The 18,104-nt window shown below is 36.0% G+C and overlaps 3 protein-coding genes across 3 annotated transcripts; 1 reads left to right on the top strand and 2 right to left on the bottom strand.

Moving 5' to 3' along the window:
- Positions 1-450: 450 nt before the first annotated feature.
- On the bottom strand, positions 451-1,674 carry LOC115454581. The gene is made up of 2 exons (XM_030183308.2): positions 1,393-1,674; positions 451-1,281 (listed from the first exon to the last, which is right to left on the bottom strand). Exons 1-2 carry the CDS (start codon positions 1,553-1,555, stop codon positions 887-889), a joined length of 558 nt encoding a protein of 185 aa, XP_030039168.1. The 5' UTR covers positions 1,556-1,674; the 3' UTR covers positions 451-886.
- A 1,202-nt stretch (positions 1,675-2,876) lies between these two features.
- Positions 2,877-7,072, top strand: LOC115452105 (serine/threonine-protein phosphatase 2A 65 kDa regulatory subunit A alpha isoform). Its single transcript, XM_037440018.1, has 6 exons — positions 2,877-3,270; positions 4,299-4,533; positions 4,857-5,043; positions 5,293-5,447; positions 5,612-5,729; positions 5,843-7,072. The coding sequence occupies exons 1-6, from the start codon at positions 3,045-3,047 to the stop codon at positions 6,692-6,694; spliced, it is 1,773 nt and encodes a 590-aa protein (XP_037295915.1). The 5' UTR covers positions 2,877-3,044; the 3' UTR covers positions 6,695-7,072.
- Positions 7,073-9,454: 2,382 nt separating this feature from the next.
- LOC115452104 (V-type proton ATPase subunit B-like) lies at positions 9,455-15,770 on the bottom strand. Its single transcript, XM_037439990.1, has 11 exons — positions 15,550-15,770; positions 13,999-14,117; positions 13,519-13,648; positions 13,279-13,410; positions 12,996-13,120; positions 12,567-12,797; positions 12,139-12,241; positions 11,678-11,832; positions 11,281-11,418; positions 10,672-10,800; positions 9,455-10,450 (listed from the first exon to the last, which is right to left on the bottom strand). The coding sequence occupies exons 1-11, from the start codon at positions 15,632-15,634 to the stop codon at positions 10,313-10,315; spliced, it is 1,485 nt and encodes a 494-aa protein (XP_037295887.1). The 5' UTR covers positions 15,635-15,770; the 3' UTR covers positions 9,455-10,312.
- Between the last annotated feature and the right edge of the window lie 2,334 nt (positions 15,771-18,104).

Raw genomic sequence — 18,104 nt, 5'->3', positions numbered from 1 at the left:
ATGGTGTTCATCCGGTATTAATAAAAGACCTTGAATTATGGACGCATTAATTGGGAAATATTGTTAAGTACAATCATACATAAATCAACAAAATCATATTTGAAATTGCAAATTACTTTCGTTCAAGTATTTGATTGTAAAAAGTAATGTATGATTAAGTCGTGGTGAGCAATGCTTAATACTATTTACTTAGGTACCTATATATTTTAACCAACATCAGATCTAAAGCATAAAATTCCTAAAGCCTTTTAAAAGAAGGTCTATTTTCACGGACAGCCACAACCAACGAACATAAGAGGTTTGATTTAGGTAAATCATTCCAGTATTCTGTATTCCTAATGAAATTGTCCCAGTAGGGCGTCGGGAATGGGACGCCCGCTGCGTGCATTACCAACGGGCTTACGGTTGGTTACACTAATGCACGTCATTATGTCTTTGTTCTTTATATTGTTAAGTAAATGATGGCACAATGACTTGTCTAGCAATAATGTTTCAGCTTGACTTCAGAATTGTTCAGAGCAAAAGGGACCTACCATCGTAGTATTATCTATCAAAAATGGAAACGCAGTAACATAGATGCTGTTACTTTGTAGATTTTCAATTTATGTAAGTATTTACTAGTTCCATACATTCTCTGCTCAGTTAAGGTTGCCTGGTGGTGTAATCTGGTAAATGTCAAAATATTATGTAAAATTCCCAAATGCAATGCCGTAAAATATTAAATACTTTTTTTTACCGACAAGATTAAAACAATAATACTATTAGTTATCATATTTACTTTAGATGTTGCCTGAACACAGAAATAACTTAGAACAATTTCTTTCACATCTTATCTCTTTATCAATGCAAAACTTAAATAAAAAGATAATTACCACGATCATTTTTATTAAAGAGATTCAAATACTATTCCAAACACTCTGTATGCACAATACTCCATCAAAGCCAGACCTAGTGGGTACATCATTATTGAACTCTTTTGGGGGGCAATAAAATACGCAAACACGCCGGCTCCTGCCGTATACCATCCCCATTCCCTATTATTCTCCAAAGAGTAGTAGCAAAGAGAAATGATGTTGCAAGCAATGACTAAGTTGCCAAGAGAAATGTTGTCCTCCCCAGCCAAAGCTAGGGCGAAAGGGACTATGCCAGAGACTAAGTGGATAGCGCTAAGTGCTTGATTGCTTCTATAAAGGTCCGCCATGAGGCATGGAAGCGCCAGGTATCGTGACGCTTTGTAACTAATCACGTAGGCTGCTCTGAAATCGTTGTTGAACATTCCACCTGAAAAATGGAAGCGATATTAATATTTTTAAATGGCATGAATTTTCTTAAAATTATTTGACTTCAATGCCTATGCACAATTTTCATTCATAAAAAGCAAAGCAAAGATACTTTGGAAGTGAAGGAATCCCAAAACTCCGTGTATGAAGAAGTTGGCATGCATTCCGGGATCGGTGAAGCTTTTGCCATGCATGCGGCTAATACCGCGCCCGGCCACGCAGCACAACACGAGGTGGGCCAGCGAAGCGTGTAGGTTATCTTCATTTATACCCATAATAATAACACTAATCTAAAAATAAATACAAGTCCATTTTAAAAATGTTAATTGTCAAACAAACGGTGACAAACGATATTTTTTGATGCTGGCCATTTGATTAAAAATCTTTTGACATAGTTACCTACCGCATAGAATGAACTCCTAGACACCTAGGTTCTAGACACGTTGTCGTGCCCTATAAACAGATAAAATCCTAGGTCTCAGAAATAAAGCCACCTACCAAGTCATTTTTTGAATCTAAATCATCCAGGGAACCAAAGGAAAATATAAAAAAATTCACCAAAATCAGTCCAACGGTTTAAGAGGATGTCAGTCACATAAACGCGTACATACAGAATAATTAAGTACTTATATATTATTATTTTTTTTATTTAACCAGAAAAATCAGTTGTCTGCTAAATTCATATTCACCAAACGCACGAAACTTATCAATGTACGAAGCTAAAATGGTCAAAACGGGCGTTAAGTTTCCTGAAATTTTGCAATTTTCTTATTTTTTCTGTAAAAACTTTCTACAAAGTATTAAAAAACAAAAAAAAATTAATTCCAAAGTTATGGCGTGACCAAGGGAACTAGAGATACATTTTTTACATTTATATAAAGATACAGGTAAATATTATATTTTATGGAAGACTACCCATCGATACCAACCATGATCAGAGAAAAAAGGGAAAAGGGCCAAGTGCGGTCTTTCTCACGGGCGCCCAACGCGCCTGCCCTAAGAGAGGACCGGGGGTTAGAGCTCAATATATTTGAGTGATAAGCCCTCATCGACATACGTAGTATCTCTAAGTAGTAAGTAGTCTGCGCTCATCGACGAGGGATAGCCACGTAACAAAGTACACTTTGTTATTGTTACAACAATAGCAGAATCTGATGTCAAAATTATTCGTAATGTTTATTTATTGACATAATTATCGCTCCCTCAAATCGAGCATAGTGTATAAGAAGAAAAAATATGTTAGAAGGGCTCCAACGATCCGATCTCTAGGACCAATAAATAATAATTAATTAAAAATCCAAATGAAATCTGGTTATCCAGACTTTGCTTTCGCTCTGCCGCACCGCGCGGCGGCATCTAAGGTTTGCTTTTTAGAGATTTGTGAATGTCATATAGTGGTGTCCATTACCGAATCCTCTATTTTATTTATGTCACATTTATTTAAAAAGAAAAGCAATATTCATTCATTAATAAAAGTCAACTACAAATTCAAAATTCCATTTTATTTCATTTAAATTTAATATTTAAACTGTATTTTTACAGAAACTAAAATTGTGAAGTTGTGGATAAAAAGACTGTGTTCCCTTGCATAAACCTCATATACAAACTATTAAAAAGTGAAGCTGCCATTTTGCTGCATTTGATTTGAGAGTTCAGTAATCAGTTACTTTGGTTTACTACAAATTACGTAGGTTGCAACGCATTGATTTAAAATCTACTGTAATTCTCAAATTTAGAAATCCAAGCAGCATATCTCGTGTTAAAATGGCGGCCAGCGATTCGGGCACAGATGAGTCACTTTACCCTATCGCAGTGCTTATTGACGAGTTGAAAAACGAGGATGTGCAACTCCGTCTAAACTCTGTGAAGAAACTCTCAACCATTGCCTTGGCTTTGGGCGTCGAGAGGACCAGGTCTGAGTTGATTCCGTTCCTGACGGAGACGATATATGACGAGGATGAAGTGCTGTTGGCCCTCGCGGAACAGCTCGGTATGTTACCCGTTTATTTTATTTCCACGAACCTTTGCATGAAATTCGTGTAGTGGTGTTTTACCTTATAAACATTAGTTTTTATTGCATAGTGATAGGAACCTAGTAGTTAATTTTATAAGGTATTATAATCAAATCCTATTCGAAATGTATACTTGTTTTTCGTGTAGTGCACAATAATTATTGTGCCATGTTTCTCAAAATTTAATCGATATTATTATTCTTTATCTAATAAAATTTACATTTCTTACGGATATATTAAATACATAAGTAATATGTTTCATATGTGATACAATTAAGTATTTCTTTGTTCAAAATCACTTTTTTCTGAGAAAAAGTATTATGTTGCATATCTTAAAATCATGAACCTAATCAGTTATAATGCACTATAAATTTTACTTTTAAAACACAAAAAGACATCCTTAATCTGGAATTCTGAAATTTGGAATGTAGCCTCACTTATTGTAAACTGACATTGATTATTTACTTTTTTATGTCCTTGCTATCAAAGTCGTTTTTGTCTGCCTTAAGATTGTGATTTCATAAAAATCTGAGTTTAGTTGCATTTCACTTTTGTTTAGGGCTCTACCCATTTAAAGTCTTCCCAGAACAAAAGTTTCACTATGTGCTTTTTGGCCATAAAAAAGAATATTCTCACAATATTTGATTTCATTTTGATCCAAATATATTATAAGGACCTAGAGTTAATCGGCATCAGTAATAACATCTACCAACATTTGATCTATCATTATTTGCTTATTATATTATGTAAAAATATTTTTTATCTCATAACAGCATGTCCAGTAAGATTTTTAAATATATGAGAATTTGGCTAATGCACACTAGATCAGTATAGAATTGAGGTTTGAATACTCGTGGAAGTAAAGTTGGCTCATGCCAAAATCTCAGTAATGGTACAGAGCAGATGTTATTGTTTATATTCATAACATTTGAAGAAAAATATGATATCAGTATTTCACGAATAGTCCGTATATGATACATTATATTAAGTAATATTTTCGTTACAGGTAATTTCATCAACCTTATTGGTGGTGGTGAATATGTCCACTGCCTGCTGCCTCCTCTGGAGAACCTCTCCACAGTTGAAGAGACAGTGGTGCGCGACAAGGCGGTCGCCTCGCTACGCGCCGTCGCTGCTCACCATAGTCCTCAGGCTCTAGAGCAGCACTTTGTGCCAGTTGTGCAACGCCTCGCTGGTGGGGACTGGTTCACATCCAGGGCATCTGCTTGCGGCCTGTTCAGGTGTGTTGCAAGTCTTTATCATTAATTCGAAATAGTCTGATAAAGAGTATCTCAAACGATCTATCTTTTTTTGGGTGTGGTAAATAAAGAACTATGCTGTTAATGAGTATGTTGACACCTTTCTAATAAGTGTTGTCATATTTATTATTAACTCCATAAATTAAATCAAACTTACTTAGGATATGAATTTTTCTATTACCTGGTTTCTTATTTTATGTGAATATTATGCATCGAAATGAAACTAACTTTACACATTATTTGTAAAACTACTTATATAACATATAATAAGTGATGTATCCAAAACAAGTCATTTTATTTCACAGCGTATGTTATCCTCGTGTATCGGCCCCGGTGAAGGCGGAACTGCGCCAGCACTTCCGCTCTCTGTGCCAGGACGATACGCCAATGGTGCGCCGCGCCGCCGCCTACAAACTGGGCGAATTTGCACGCGTTGTTGAAGTTGAGTACGTCAAGAGCGACCTCATACCCATGTTCACTACCATGGCGCAGGTTTGTTGATTTGCTGGTGAATATATTTCCTGTATAGAATGTGTGGATTACATAATGTTACCAAAACTATTTAGATTTTCAATGTTAAACTTATATTTATTATTATGCAACAACTACTTAAAAAAATCTTAAGAGCTAAGGCTTACCTTTGATATCCAAGAATTTAGTTATGTGTTTATTACTTTGTTGTACTTGAAACTTGTAAAGTTTATTGTTTATGTTATTACTATTAATATTTTATACTGTAAGGATGAACAAGACTCGGTGAGGCTCCTCGTGGCGGAGGCGTGCGCCGCTATCGCTGCGCTGCTGCCACCCGAGGACATGGAGCAGCTTGTGATGCCCACCGTGCGTGCGCGTGCCGGCGACACCTCGTGGCGTGTGCGTTACATGGTCGCCGACAAGTAAGTGTATTATTTGAAACAACAATATCTTAGTTTATATTCAATCAGCCTAACGCTGTCCACTGCAAACTTTGGTACACAATGGCTCCAAATGTTTCTCAAATATGTGTCAACAATACGGTATTTAAAAGATATATTTTTTTATGAAAATATTTATTTTTCAGATTTGTAGAACTACAACAAGCTGTAGGTCCTGAATTGGCACGTTCCGACTTGGCCCAAATATTCCAAGCACTTCTGAAAGACTCCGAAGCTGAAGTGCGCGCCGCCGCTGCCGGAAAGGTAATTTATATAAGTTGGTTAAAAATACATTACTTACATTTACATATATTTTGTCTTGAAGATGTAGTGTTCAGTTTTTGGAATATTGTACATGATGATATCTTTTTTTTTAGGTAAAAGATTTCTGCGTGAACTTAGATAAGGCCCACCAGGAGCACATAATAATGACCATGATCCTGCCCCAGATCAAGGAATTGGTCTGTGATGCTAACCAACATGTGAAGTCTGCTCTTGCCTCAGTTATTATGGGCTTAAGCCCCATCGTAGGACGCCAAAACACCATTGAGCACTTACTTCCCCTATTCTTGACGCAATTGAAGGATGAATGCCCTGAAGTGAGGCTGAACATTATCTCTAACTTGGAGTGTGTCAATGAAGTCATTGGAATTCAACAACTAGTCCAATCTCTGTTGCCAGCCATTGTTGAGTTAGCTGAAGACACTAAATGGAGAGTGCGCCTGGCCATCATTGAGCACATGCCACTGCTAGCTGGTCAACTGGGCCAAGAATTCTTTGACGAGAAACTCACCGGCCTTTGCATGTCTTGGCTGATTGATCATGTGTATGCTATCCGTGAAGCTGCCACACTTAACCTTAAAAAACTGGTTGAACAATATGGATCTCAATGGGCTGAAACCAATGTCATTCCTAAAGTTCTGACCATGTCCCGGGAACAAAACTATTTGCACAGAATGACATATTTGTTCTGCATCAATGTGCTTTCTGAAGTTTGTGGTAAAGATATTACCACCAGAGTTCTCCTACCCACAGTCTTGTCTATGGCTGATGACAATGTTGCTAATGTCAGATTTAATGTGGCGAAGACCCTTCAGAAAATGGCGCCTTACTTGGATCCTACAGTAATACAGCCTCAAGTAAAGCCTGTGTTGGAGAAATTAAATGTGGATCCTGATGTTGATGTGAAATACTTCGCGTCGGAAGCGATCGCCGGAATAGCTGCCTAATTTTGTATCATTATTTTTATTTTAGCAAATAATTATTTTTCGGGCAGTATAAAAGTTATTCCAGTGAGTGAATTAAATAATGTGAAATGGTAAAACAAAATTTTGTAATAATAAACTTATCTTAAATATCTCGTATATTCGTCCATTCGGCATTTATCTCCACTCATAGAAGATTCTTGGACGTATTCATTTTTTATATTGTAATAGATACCTGACCCGTAGTTAGTATTTATTCCATTAAGCACTAGTTTTAAAGGAACATTTTCTTTGTACGCTAAATGTCTAGCCGGTCGTAGAATTTTATCAATCCAAACTGCTTTAAATGTAAATAGGCACCACTAAGGATTATCGATATAAATAAAAAATATAAAACACAAACCTCGTTTTACCTACTCTTTATACCATGGATTTTTAATAAGTAAAAGCTTTGTTATACAATGGGAATTAAACGGGTCATGAATTGCCTTCCATCACTTCCAATATTTAAATGACATGCTCGATGGATACTTATCTTCAAACATAAGTAAAATTCTATGACTTAAAGCTGTGCCTAATTTGCAGATAGGCGATATCTTCATTTTTATCTATAAAATTAGTAAGCTATCCAAGCTCTCCTTAACTTTTTGATGTTTGTTGCGAGTTGAGTAATTCTCATTAAGGACGCTCGGTCCTTAATAAGGACCGAGTGACTATCGTGAATCATATGTATGACTATTGGCCATTGGAGATATCGCTTTGTTCAAAATTTTAAATACAGGGCCGTAGCTAGGGGGGCATTGTGGGGCAATGCCCTACCTTAATAATCAATTAAATTTTACTTAACTTCTCAATCAAAATAAATGGACCAGCGGGTTTAATATTTCACAATTTGGAAGTTAGTCCAATAGTAAGAGTTGTTCGTATTGATGGGTGGAATAACCCCGTTTCGAGATTTATGGGAATTTTGTTATAATCTGTACCTTAACAATGACGTAAGTATTAACCGGACTAATTCAGGTTCACAAGCCAAGAAAGTCAAAAATTGATTGATCAGATCAGGTCTAGTAATATTTTTACTTCCGCCCTAGCTGCAACCACAGTTGCCCTACCTTAAATTTAATTCCAGCTACGGCCCTAGTTAAATATACTGGTAGTTGGTAAGTAGTCATGATAACAAACGCGCAACGCTCAATAATAAATACCAATAAAAAGAAACTAATTTTACACAACCTAATGCCAATACTACTCTAAAACTATTTGTCGCAACGGCAAAATCACACTTTCAGCCAGCAATATACTTACACAATATTCGCACAAATCCACATTCTTAATGATCAGAAAATTAAAACCGAGACTTTGTTGAAAATTATTCGTTTACTAGGTAGGGAATATGCCATAGGCGTATTGTGGACGCGCAGCCGTACAAATAAAAATGCCTAATAAGATAAGATTCGTTTCTGTCTCTTTGTCTAACTCTAGAGACAACTACTACAGCTCAGCCGAGATTTCAAATTGTTGATGTGATTTGTGATGGAGGGTAAAAAGCAAAGATTCACCATTTTTATGGTGCAGAGCGGCTCAGTGCAATGCTCCCGAGACTAATATATATTTAATAATACTGGAAATGCTCCCGGTCCTATTTTTAGAAGGTATCGATTAGAAATTTTTAATACATATAAAAAACAAAATCATATTTCTACAGTATGTTACTTTTACTATGATTGTTAATTATTTTTATTGTGTGCATATTATTTCATTGATTTCATAATGGAAATACTAATTGTTAATTCCGTGCATCTCGTCCTAAAGTACACATAGTTTTATACAGGCGTTTGAAACACATCAGCTCACGTACTACTTCCACAAATCCGATTGATTTAAAATTTGGTGTCCTGTTGCTTCGATTACAATGCCAAGATATGGCAACCTTGAGCTGAGGTTGCAATCGAGTAGTCTCGGGATACCCAACTCCTCAGCAACTTACAGCAGATATAGCGTGTTTGGGCTTGTAAGAATGGTCTCAATGAGTGGCTATTAGATAGATAATGATCGAGGCCTCTGGCGAAGAAAATAAAAATTTAAAGTTTGAAATAAAAGTTGAATAACCCCTAACCCAACAACCTCTAAATGTTAAAGAATAAACACATTTAATTTTTTTACGTTTAAGTCGGTATTTTTGTATCGAGCGTAATTTTTTTTCCAATTATACGTAAATCTGCATATTCCCGCCCGTCACTCAAAAACAAAACATACATCACGCATTTATACCCGAAGGGGAAGGCAGAGACGCAACCAGGGCATCGACTTTTCGCCAAGTGTGTTCCGTCCCATGTTAGGAGGCGGAGCCTATCGCCATATCGGGCACAAATTCTAGACTTCGGGCTGATACTGAGCAGAAAAATATTACTGCTTTACCCGGGATTCGAATCCAGGACCTCAGAACGCTGCCGTACCGCGCATACAGTACAACTACGCCACAGAGGCAGTCACGCGTAGTAAGCGTGAGGCCCGCAGCACACGCGTAGTAAATGTATGGAACAAATGCTCAAGACAATTTCCCCGAGGTAGGGCATTAGTTCCAAGTTTTACTCGCCTCCAGGGTGTGACTGCTAATTTCAGTAAAGTTCAGTGTTCAATTTACTTCAGATAATGTTTTAATGATTTGACAAGCACATTCTCTCTCCCTGTATAATCGTCTACAATTTATTTTCTCTGACTAGTCACAGTAAAAAATCTGATTATTGATACAAATATAACTTATATTAAAATGAAACGGTACACTAACTTTCTATACTTTTTATTTCAATTGAAAACAACAGTTTCCTAATTCACTTAGCACTGAATTACAAACATCTAGCGTTCAGTGAACGAGGACCAACTCAATTTGGAATGTAACGCTTCGTTACTGGGCTATTGCTTTATTTACATAAATATATGTCACACACAACTGCACTAGTCAAGCGATATCACATAACCTTTATATTTTTTAGATAAATTTCGATTATAATATATTTTGAACACATTATTCAACAATTTGTGCACACAAAAATAATGTAATGACGTGTTCAAAGCACCAAAACAAAATAATTTCATCTATTCAATAATTTATTTATATTATCGACATGGAAAGTATATACATATAGACGGCAACACTTTTTTCTTTAGCAATATGTATGTACCTTTAGAGATGAGGATATAGATTTATATTTTATTTTGTAACTTGATCGTAATACATGTAATACACATTACAATAATCTATTAACAACTTACTATTAAATAATAGTTTATCTTACAACGTATTTGGGTATTTGTTCCGACCGTGGTGTAAAATCTGTTTTTAAATGCAGTAACTGACGTAGAAAACGGCAATAAACTTGCACCTAAAACCCGCTCAATATTACAAGAAAAGTCTTTGTATTAGTGTATACAAATTATCGATAAAAAATCTATTTCATTCGATGATAACATTTCATTTCTCTTTCGATAATGGTCTAAAGTCTTCAACAAAATCCGGTAGTTCTAATAAATGCGGCAATCAAATTATCGATATTGTAATATTGTAACAAGGTAAGTGTTCCGAGTTATAGACGGAAACAATCGAAACCAGATCGGAACAACACCAAGTGAGCCGGTAGACGCCTAGTGACGGGAGTCTCGGGGGTAGAACTCTGCGAGGATCGACGCCGGGATACGCTTCAACATCTCCTTGGGGAAGATACGCAACAGCTGCCAGCCGATGTCCAGGGACTCGAATACTGTGCGGTTCTCGTAGTTACCCTGGGGGCAAGATGACGAGGCGATATAAGCACAATACAAGTGACGGAAAGTAAACTAGGAAGAATCTTTCCAACATATAACTATAACATGTCATTTATAATTAAACAATATATTTACTTTTTAAATTCGAATCAAAAGGTTTTTACTTGATACTTTATTTAATTATGATTTAATCATATGAAATCACATTTTTTTAATAATAAACCAAACTCGATATTTACCTGCGTGATGAAGTTCTTCTCGAATTTGGTAAGGAACTCGAGGTAGAGCAAGTCGTCGGGCGTGAGCGCCTCCTCACCCACCACGGCCTTCATGGCTTGCACGTCCTTACCGATGGCGTAGCACGCGTACTGGGAACCAAAAACATTAAAATCAAGTAATGTCCAAGTGACAATTTGCGTGTAACTAGTTTAGACTGGAATGTTACCACTACGTCAGTTTACTTTTCCAATAGGCAGCGGCTTAGCTGTGGCCTGGACTAACCATCAGGACCGCTTGCTTATTAGCCTACTTAGGCAATTAAATAAAGAGTCACAACATAATCGACGTAATGAAATGAAATGAAATTTTGAATTGAAGACATAGAACTGAACAAAGTTTCCCTTACAATCATTTGCAATGAACGATCCCATTCTTAATTGTCGATCCGATACCGAGAATAAACCAAACAAAACAAATCTGTAAATAGATCACACAAACTTTAATCTGATAGGTCCATGTCTGTGATCGATTGGAAGATAGCAAATGCTGTCATTTCGGCGTTTATAGATTTCAGCTGTACAAAATCTATACTTATTATAGATCATGAGAGAAACTAAACTAATACTCACCAGCTGGTTGGAAACGTCAGAGTGGTCCTTGCGGGTCATGCCCTCGCCGATGGCGGACTTCATGAGACGAGACAAGGAAGGCAGCACGTTCACTGGTGGGTAGATCTGTCTGTTGTGCAGCTGACGGTCTACGTAGATCTGCACAAACAAACACAATTTAACATATTTTTTATTTTTCTAGATTACTCAAAAAAATCTGTTGCTGTCTGCAAAATCGAGAAACTAATAGTAAATGTTAATTGTAACATAGGCGTGTCTTCTTACGACTCGCTTTGAGAAAAGTATTAAAATTAGGAATAACAATTATAATTTTATATTAATATGTTAGAAAGCAAGAGCTGTAAATATATTATTTTTTTTATACTACATACACATAATATATAATAATAATAATCACCTGTCCCTCAGTAATATAACCCGTCAAATCGGGAATAGGGTGAGTGATATCGTCGTTAGGCATAGTAAGAATGGGGATCTGAGTGATGGATCCATTCCTGCCCTCGACACGTCCGGCACGCTCGTAGATGGTGGCCAAATCGGTGTACATGTAACCTGAGGAAGAAATATTGTTGATGCTACCCACATTGATATAAATAATAGTGCACCGCAGTTTGGACAGTCGTATCGCGTACCATCAGGCTAGTGGTTTGGTCGTTACATCACTAGGTATTATAAAAGAGAAAAACTATTTATATAATTTGTGTAAGTTGTTGGATGTTAACGAAAACGTAGACATCTGTATCAATATTGTTGGTTGTTAAATGTTACCACCCGCATTGGACCAAGTTATATCGCCATAGGCATTTGTACCAGCTAGATAATCATTGGTGTGTGTAAGATGCAAGGCAATAAATATACCTGGGAAACCACGACGTCCGGGCACCTCCTCACGGGCGGCGGACACCTCACGCAGAGCCTCGGCGTACGAAGACATGTCGGTCAAGATGACCAGCACGTGTTTCTGTACACATGAAGTATTTTATACATACTGCTAAAATTGTAAATCATGTTTTTTTTAAAGTCTGACTACACAGCTGCATCAAGGACATTATGTAATTAAAGTCACAAATAAAATATATATCAAAAAACAAATTCATGTACACAAATATCGGAAGTCTGATACTAGTGACGACCTACATACAGTTTATTCGAAGGGTGCTACATATTGTACTCTTTAATAATTAAATAAAGCATTAATTAAGAATACAAATAAAAAGGAAGCATTATAAACTAAAATTAAGAATTACAATACAAACTAATCAAGTCAAAAATTTTAAACCAATTACCTCGCATTGGTACGCCAAGAACTCGGCGGCTGTAAGAGCGAGACGGGGTGTGATGATTCTCTCGATGGTAGGGTCGTTGGCCAAGTTCAAGAAGAGGCACACGTTCTCCATGGAGCCATTCTCTTCGAAGTCCTGCTTGAAGAACCTGGCGGTTTCCATGTTCACACCCATAGCGGCGAACACGATGGCGAAGTTGTCCTCATGATCATCCAGCACAGACTTACCAGGAATCTACATACATATTTAGATAAGTAAATTTCCTAAAATTTTTAGTATAATAGTTGTAATGTTTCCGTCTGTCATATTATAGTCAAAAAGTAATAAAAAACAAAGATCCATTATTATTGGTAATGTAAAAACAAATACATATGTATATCAACTAAACAAACATTTAACAGTTTCTTAAAATATAGAAATGCTGAAGCATACCTTAACAAGACCGGCCTGTCTACAGATCTGGGCGGCAATTTCATTGTGAGGAAGACCGGCGGCGGAGAAAATGGGGATCTTCTGACCACGAGCGATAGAGTTCATCACGTCAATAGCGGAGATACCTATACGAAGATTGTCAATCTAAATACTCATGAAGTCACAAAATAATACATATAAAAAAAAACATATCTTCCAAGATTGTGACGGCAGATATTTATTTCTTGTTGTTTACCCTATATATATATATATATATTTTATAATCATGGAAATTTAAAATTACCGGTCTGAATCATCTCCTCAGGGTAGATACGAGACCAGGGGTTGATGGGCTGACCCTGGATATCCAAGAAGTCCTCAGCAAGGATTGGGGGACCTTTGTCGATGGGCTTTCCGGAGCCGTTGAACACACGGCCTGTGCACACATAATAATTATTTGATACAGAAAAATTAAGAAATCATATAAGAACATAAGTCATTGAAAATGTACATTTCCAATCACTTTAAAATATTGTTATCTTACCCAACATGTCTTCTGACACAGGGGTACGCAGAATGTCGCCGGTAAACTCGCAAAGAGTGTTTTTGGCGTCAATTCCGGAGGTACCCTCGAACACCTGGACAACGGCCTTGGAGCCACTGACCTCAAGTACCTGACCACAAAAAAAAACATTATTTTCTATTCTTTAACAATGGCTGGATTACAAACTGCCAATTTCTTCATGGACAGTAACAGTTCAAGTTACTCTTACTTTCATTTACTTATTAAGATATTGATTGTTCATAAAGAAATACTGTACTTAAAACCAATAAAGATAGCGGTGTGGTACATTTGGCAGTCTTCTCGCTGGAGGCATTCCCTGAATTTGTTTTTATCAAAATTATGTTTGTGTGAACTCATATGCTTTTTACTTAAGTTACAAGTCATTTTTCCTTTTACAGTAACTTCTACAGATATACAAATACTAGTTAACATGTTAAAAAAATTTACTAATTAACATACCTGACCAGAGCGGTGGGTGCCATCAGCAAGCTTCAGCTGTACAATCTCAGAGAACTTGGGGAACTTCACTTCATCAAGAATGACCAGAGGTCCGTTTACACCAGACACCGTCTTGTAAGCTATAAGAGAAAGAGTAGCTATGATTCAACTCTTGTTCCACCTCTTGATGTAAGGTTCTTAACAATAGTAATTAAAGAATATTATTATAGATATTGCCTCCATAACTCGGATAAAACCAAGATGAGCATCCCAACTGAGGTTATATCACATTACATATTCTATTAAAGTATGGTTTTTAACAATATTGAGGACTTATTATAGGAATACAAATACCTATAGTTTATTTGACAAATTTATTAACACAAATAGTTTTTGGTTATATGTCTGTTAGTTATTTGACAGAAAAGTAAGAAAATATGGCATTTACATATATTTGATACTTAAAATATCCTGTGGCTTCAATAGAAATATAGCAACTGTCTGTTCTGTTTCTTTCTTAGCAACAAAAAATAATCAATCAATCAAAGATATTCCATCAAATTTTGATCAAAGGAATGAATATTCCAAATGGTATAGTTTTATTATGTAACTACACATTTTAATGCCATTTGAAGATACTTATTTGAATTAAGAACATAGTTCTCTTTGTACTCTAAATTTAAAAGATGTGTAGATTTTTTTTTATAAAAAAGATAAAATTCATCATGTGATATAAACACATATAAATTTCCATTTTGTCCTCATTGTCTCAATAATGATTTGAGTGGATAAAATATTTTTATCTTCAGTATTAGATACCCAAACATAATATTCCTCCATCTACAAAACTAGTGCTCTAATGTATGAAAGATCTGACACTCTTTATAGAGTACCTACTTGTGGCAACACCCTTTATCTAAGAATCAGCTGACTACCAAATAGACAAATAGGAAGTTAAAAGACCTAAAAACCAATGATTTTATAATAAGAAGTAAATAAGTTAAATGAATATAAGTGATAAATGAATATACTGTCTGTTATAAATAAGACATGGGGAGACTTCTATATATTCCATATATACATAATTTTTGGATAAAAAACTCTCAGCGCCATTTTAGCTACGGGAATTTTGTAGGATACGGTATAGACAGAAAATTAATAATGAGAAGAAATCTCAATACAATAAAGTATATACATGACCCTATCCAGCAGACAGAGTTCTAAAACAAGCAATTTTGTGGGTAGTAACATAAAATATGACAATTTATTGTAATACTCTGCTTTTTAAGCCAGAACTGTAGCAAAAACTGCCCAATTACTATTAAGATGAGATAATCTTCATGTGACGACTTGGAAGCAAATAATCCAAGGTTGGCCAAATTTGTGCGTTTTACAAGTACTCTGATGATTTATATTAACATGCATTTATACGTTTCTACAACGAAACCAATTAATCCCAATAAATAGGCGTTTTATAAAAACTTACACGAAAAATCGATAATCTGTCAGATCAAAAGAATGACGTTACACAGGACCTGAATACAGAATATGCTAAATTATAGGTAGACTTACTGAGGCGGGGCTGGGAAATGAAGTCCCTGGATACCGCCAAAACATGTTCTTTGTTCGCCTGGGCAGCGGATAGGGTTTTTGCCATTTTTTCAGTTTTCACTTTTGGCAGTCCGCTCAATAAAACACCAAACTGCGCCTGCCTCCTCGCCCGAAAACTGACGAATGGTTGTTTTGTCTATTCTCCTTCACGTGCCGTCACGTGACCCATCACAAGGCAATAGTTGCTCTATGGTTTATTTTGCTTTCCCGATTTATAATGGAAATTAAACGCAAATAATAAATTGGCTTAAATATATTTAAGTTCTAAATAATATTTGGAGTAATTTATTTTATAATATTTCGTATAAAATAGTGTTTAATAATTTAGTAAATATCTTATTTATTTACCTAGGAAATATTAAAATTTTACATCATTTTTAAATGTTATTTTACTGAATGAAAAGTTTACAACATAATAAGTTAAACTGACTTTGTATTATTACATCTCACTGCTACACTTAGCCGTCGTAATTACCATTACATAGCAAACAGTCATTTGATTAAATTTCTTAGTAGTTATAAACCTAATTGAAACTGCACTATTTTGGGTAATATGCAAAAAATTGGCAATACTTTCATTTTACTCTACAAATTTATGGTAGCTACAATATATTTTTTAAGTCTCGTCCTACTATATGGAAGTCCTATTATAATGTGGCACCAGACGATCGGAATCCATACGAAGCAGACTATGGATAGTGAAAAAGATGATGATCAATTATTAGCACACCGAACACCGCACTCATAATCGCACCTTATTATAATTTATAGCACTTAATTGTTGGTTGGAAGGATATATTTCATATCCGCCCGGATAGCGACCACCGTACATAAGTTGTTAAAACCTACCATTGTGCTCCACATCTGTATGCCGTGTTCGGAAATCATTGCAACAGACCGGCATAATTGTGTCCATTGTCGAAGAGTAATCAACTCTTGTCGGTCAACATTCTATTGGACCTCACTCCATTTTAAACGAACGGGTACAGTGAAGTTAGTTTGCCATGCCTATGCCAAATTTCTCACAAAAGGTAAGAAAATTTTCCCCAAGATCGCACTGTATGCTAACCCCCTTATTCATATACGTTTTATATCTAAGGACGGAGCATTGCGGTTATAATAAGCCTGTTTGTCAGCTTTGTTTATCTGACAGCCAACTAGATTTAAGTTGTATCTCAATATTAGCCAATCACATCGGCACTATGTCTACGCACTGCGAAGGCTGCCATGCCGTCAGCACTGAGAAACATACTTATTATCATACCAATGCTCCGTCCTTAAATAAATAATGTCTATGAATAAGGGGTAATTTTAAAAGAATAAGATCATACAGGTAATTGGAAGTACCTATTACCCAAGACACGAAGTGAGGCGGCCCCTCTGCCTTGAATTAATAGCTGGCAACACCTATGTGAATATCTTATATTACAATAAATACAATGTTAAATTTTAGTTGCATTTTTAGATACCTAAATAAGTAAAACAATCAATGTAAGGACTGCGTTCACAAGCCTGGGCTGGTCGAATTAAGGTGGTAGCTCAAGGTCCATTTTCATACATTTTGTTTCACCTTTAATCTGGGTAACTAAACAAGTATTGGCAAGTAAAGAATTTAAATTCACGTCTAGTTAGTGATTAGTTCTCGCAGTTGAAAGAAAAACGTAAAAATAATTAATAATCATGGATATTTCGGCCTTTAAAATTTAATATGACGAAATTTTAAAGGCCGAAATATCCATGATTATTAATTAATTTTACGTTTTTCTTTCAACTGCGAGAACTAATCACTAACTAGACGTGAATTCAAATTCTTTACTTGCCAATACTTGTTTAGTTACCCAGATTAAAGCCGAAACAAAATGTATGAAAATGGACCTTGAGCTACCACCTTAAGTCAGAGCGCATTTAAATCCGCCTCCTATACATAATATGGAGATGTGTGTTTATTAGAAACGGTTGGCAGTAGGGCTGAGAGAAAAGGTGGAGTGACGCACCGCGCGCGCAGCACCTCGCGGCCCGCCCCGCCCCGACATAATGGACGCGAAGCGGGCCAGCGATAGCTAAAACTTCTTTGTGGCCGGTATAAAAAAATGATTACGGCTGGCCGTGAGATTGAGAGACTTAGTGCGATGACGATTACAATCAATAATACTTAATTAGTATTATTTCAAGCGGTCCGTTATGCTAGAGTCTTCATGCTCGATCATATAGGTCACAAAATTAGGCGCCCAAAAACTTTGATCGTGTGTTTACGATTAGCCATGTTTAAATAGAAAGTAGGCAATATTAATACTCCATGATTCCTCACTTATTAAACGAAGTTATTTGCCAATATTTTTTCCGTTAATTTATTTTTAACTTAAGTATATAGATACGATTTAGGTTACGATTTAAGTATATAGATAGATAGTATATAGATACGATTTATCATTTATCTAACATAGCTTTTGCCTGCAGCTCCTACCGTGTGAAAAAGTTACATCGAAGCAATCCTTAGATCGTTTAGGTTGGAATAA

Source organism: Manduca sexta, chromosome 18, assembly GCF_014839805.1.
Source record: "Manduca sexta isolate Smith_Timp_Sample1 chromosome 18, JHU_Msex_v1.0, whole genome shotgun sequence".
NCBI classification, from domain to species: domain Eukaryota; kingdom Metazoa; phylum Arthropoda; class Insecta; order Lepidoptera; family Sphingidae; genus Manduca; species Manduca sexta.
Note: the sequence above shows the minus strand (reverse complement) of the source record. Positions and strands in the feature narration are given on the sequence as shown.

What these genes read in the sequence shown, in the direction of transcription:
- LOC115454581 (XM_030183308.2), bottom strand. Translation starts at nt 1,555, where the DNA reads ATGGGTATAAATGAAGATAACCTACACGCTTCGCTGGCCCACCTCGTG. An exon ending in GGGATTCCTTCACTTCCAAA is followed by an intron (nt 1,282 to 1,392) that starts GTATCTTTGCTT and finishes TCCATTTTTCAG; the next exon opens with GTGGAATGTTCAACAACGAT.
- LOC115452105 (XM_037440018.1), top strand. Translation starts at nt 3,045, where the DNA reads ATGGCGGCCAGCGATTCGGGCACAGATGAGTCACTTTACCCTATCGCA. An exon ending in GGCCCTCGCGGAACAGCTCG is followed by an intron (nt 3,271 to 4,298) that starts GTATGTTACCCG and finishes TTTTCGTTACAG; the next exon opens with GTAATTTCATCAACCTTATT. An exon ending in CGTTACATGGTCGCCGACAA is followed by an intron (nt 5,448 to 5,611) that starts GTAAGTGTATTA and finishes TTTATTTTTCAG; the next exon opens with ATTTGTAGAACTACAACAAG.
- LOC115452104 (XM_037439990.1), bottom strand. Translation starts at nt 15,634, where the DNA reads ATGGCAAAAACCCTATCCGCTGCCCAGGCGAACAAAGAACATGTTTTG. An exon ending in TGTGTCAGAAGACATGTTGG is followed by an intron (nt 13,411 to 13,518) that starts GTAAGATAACAA and finishes ATGTGTGCACAG; the next exon opens with GCCGTGTGTTCAACGGCTCC. An exon ending in TCTTGGCGTACCAATGCGAG is followed by an intron (nt 12,242 to 12,566) that starts GTAATTGGTTTA and finishes TCATGTGTACAG; the next exon opens with AAACACGTGCTGGTCATCTT.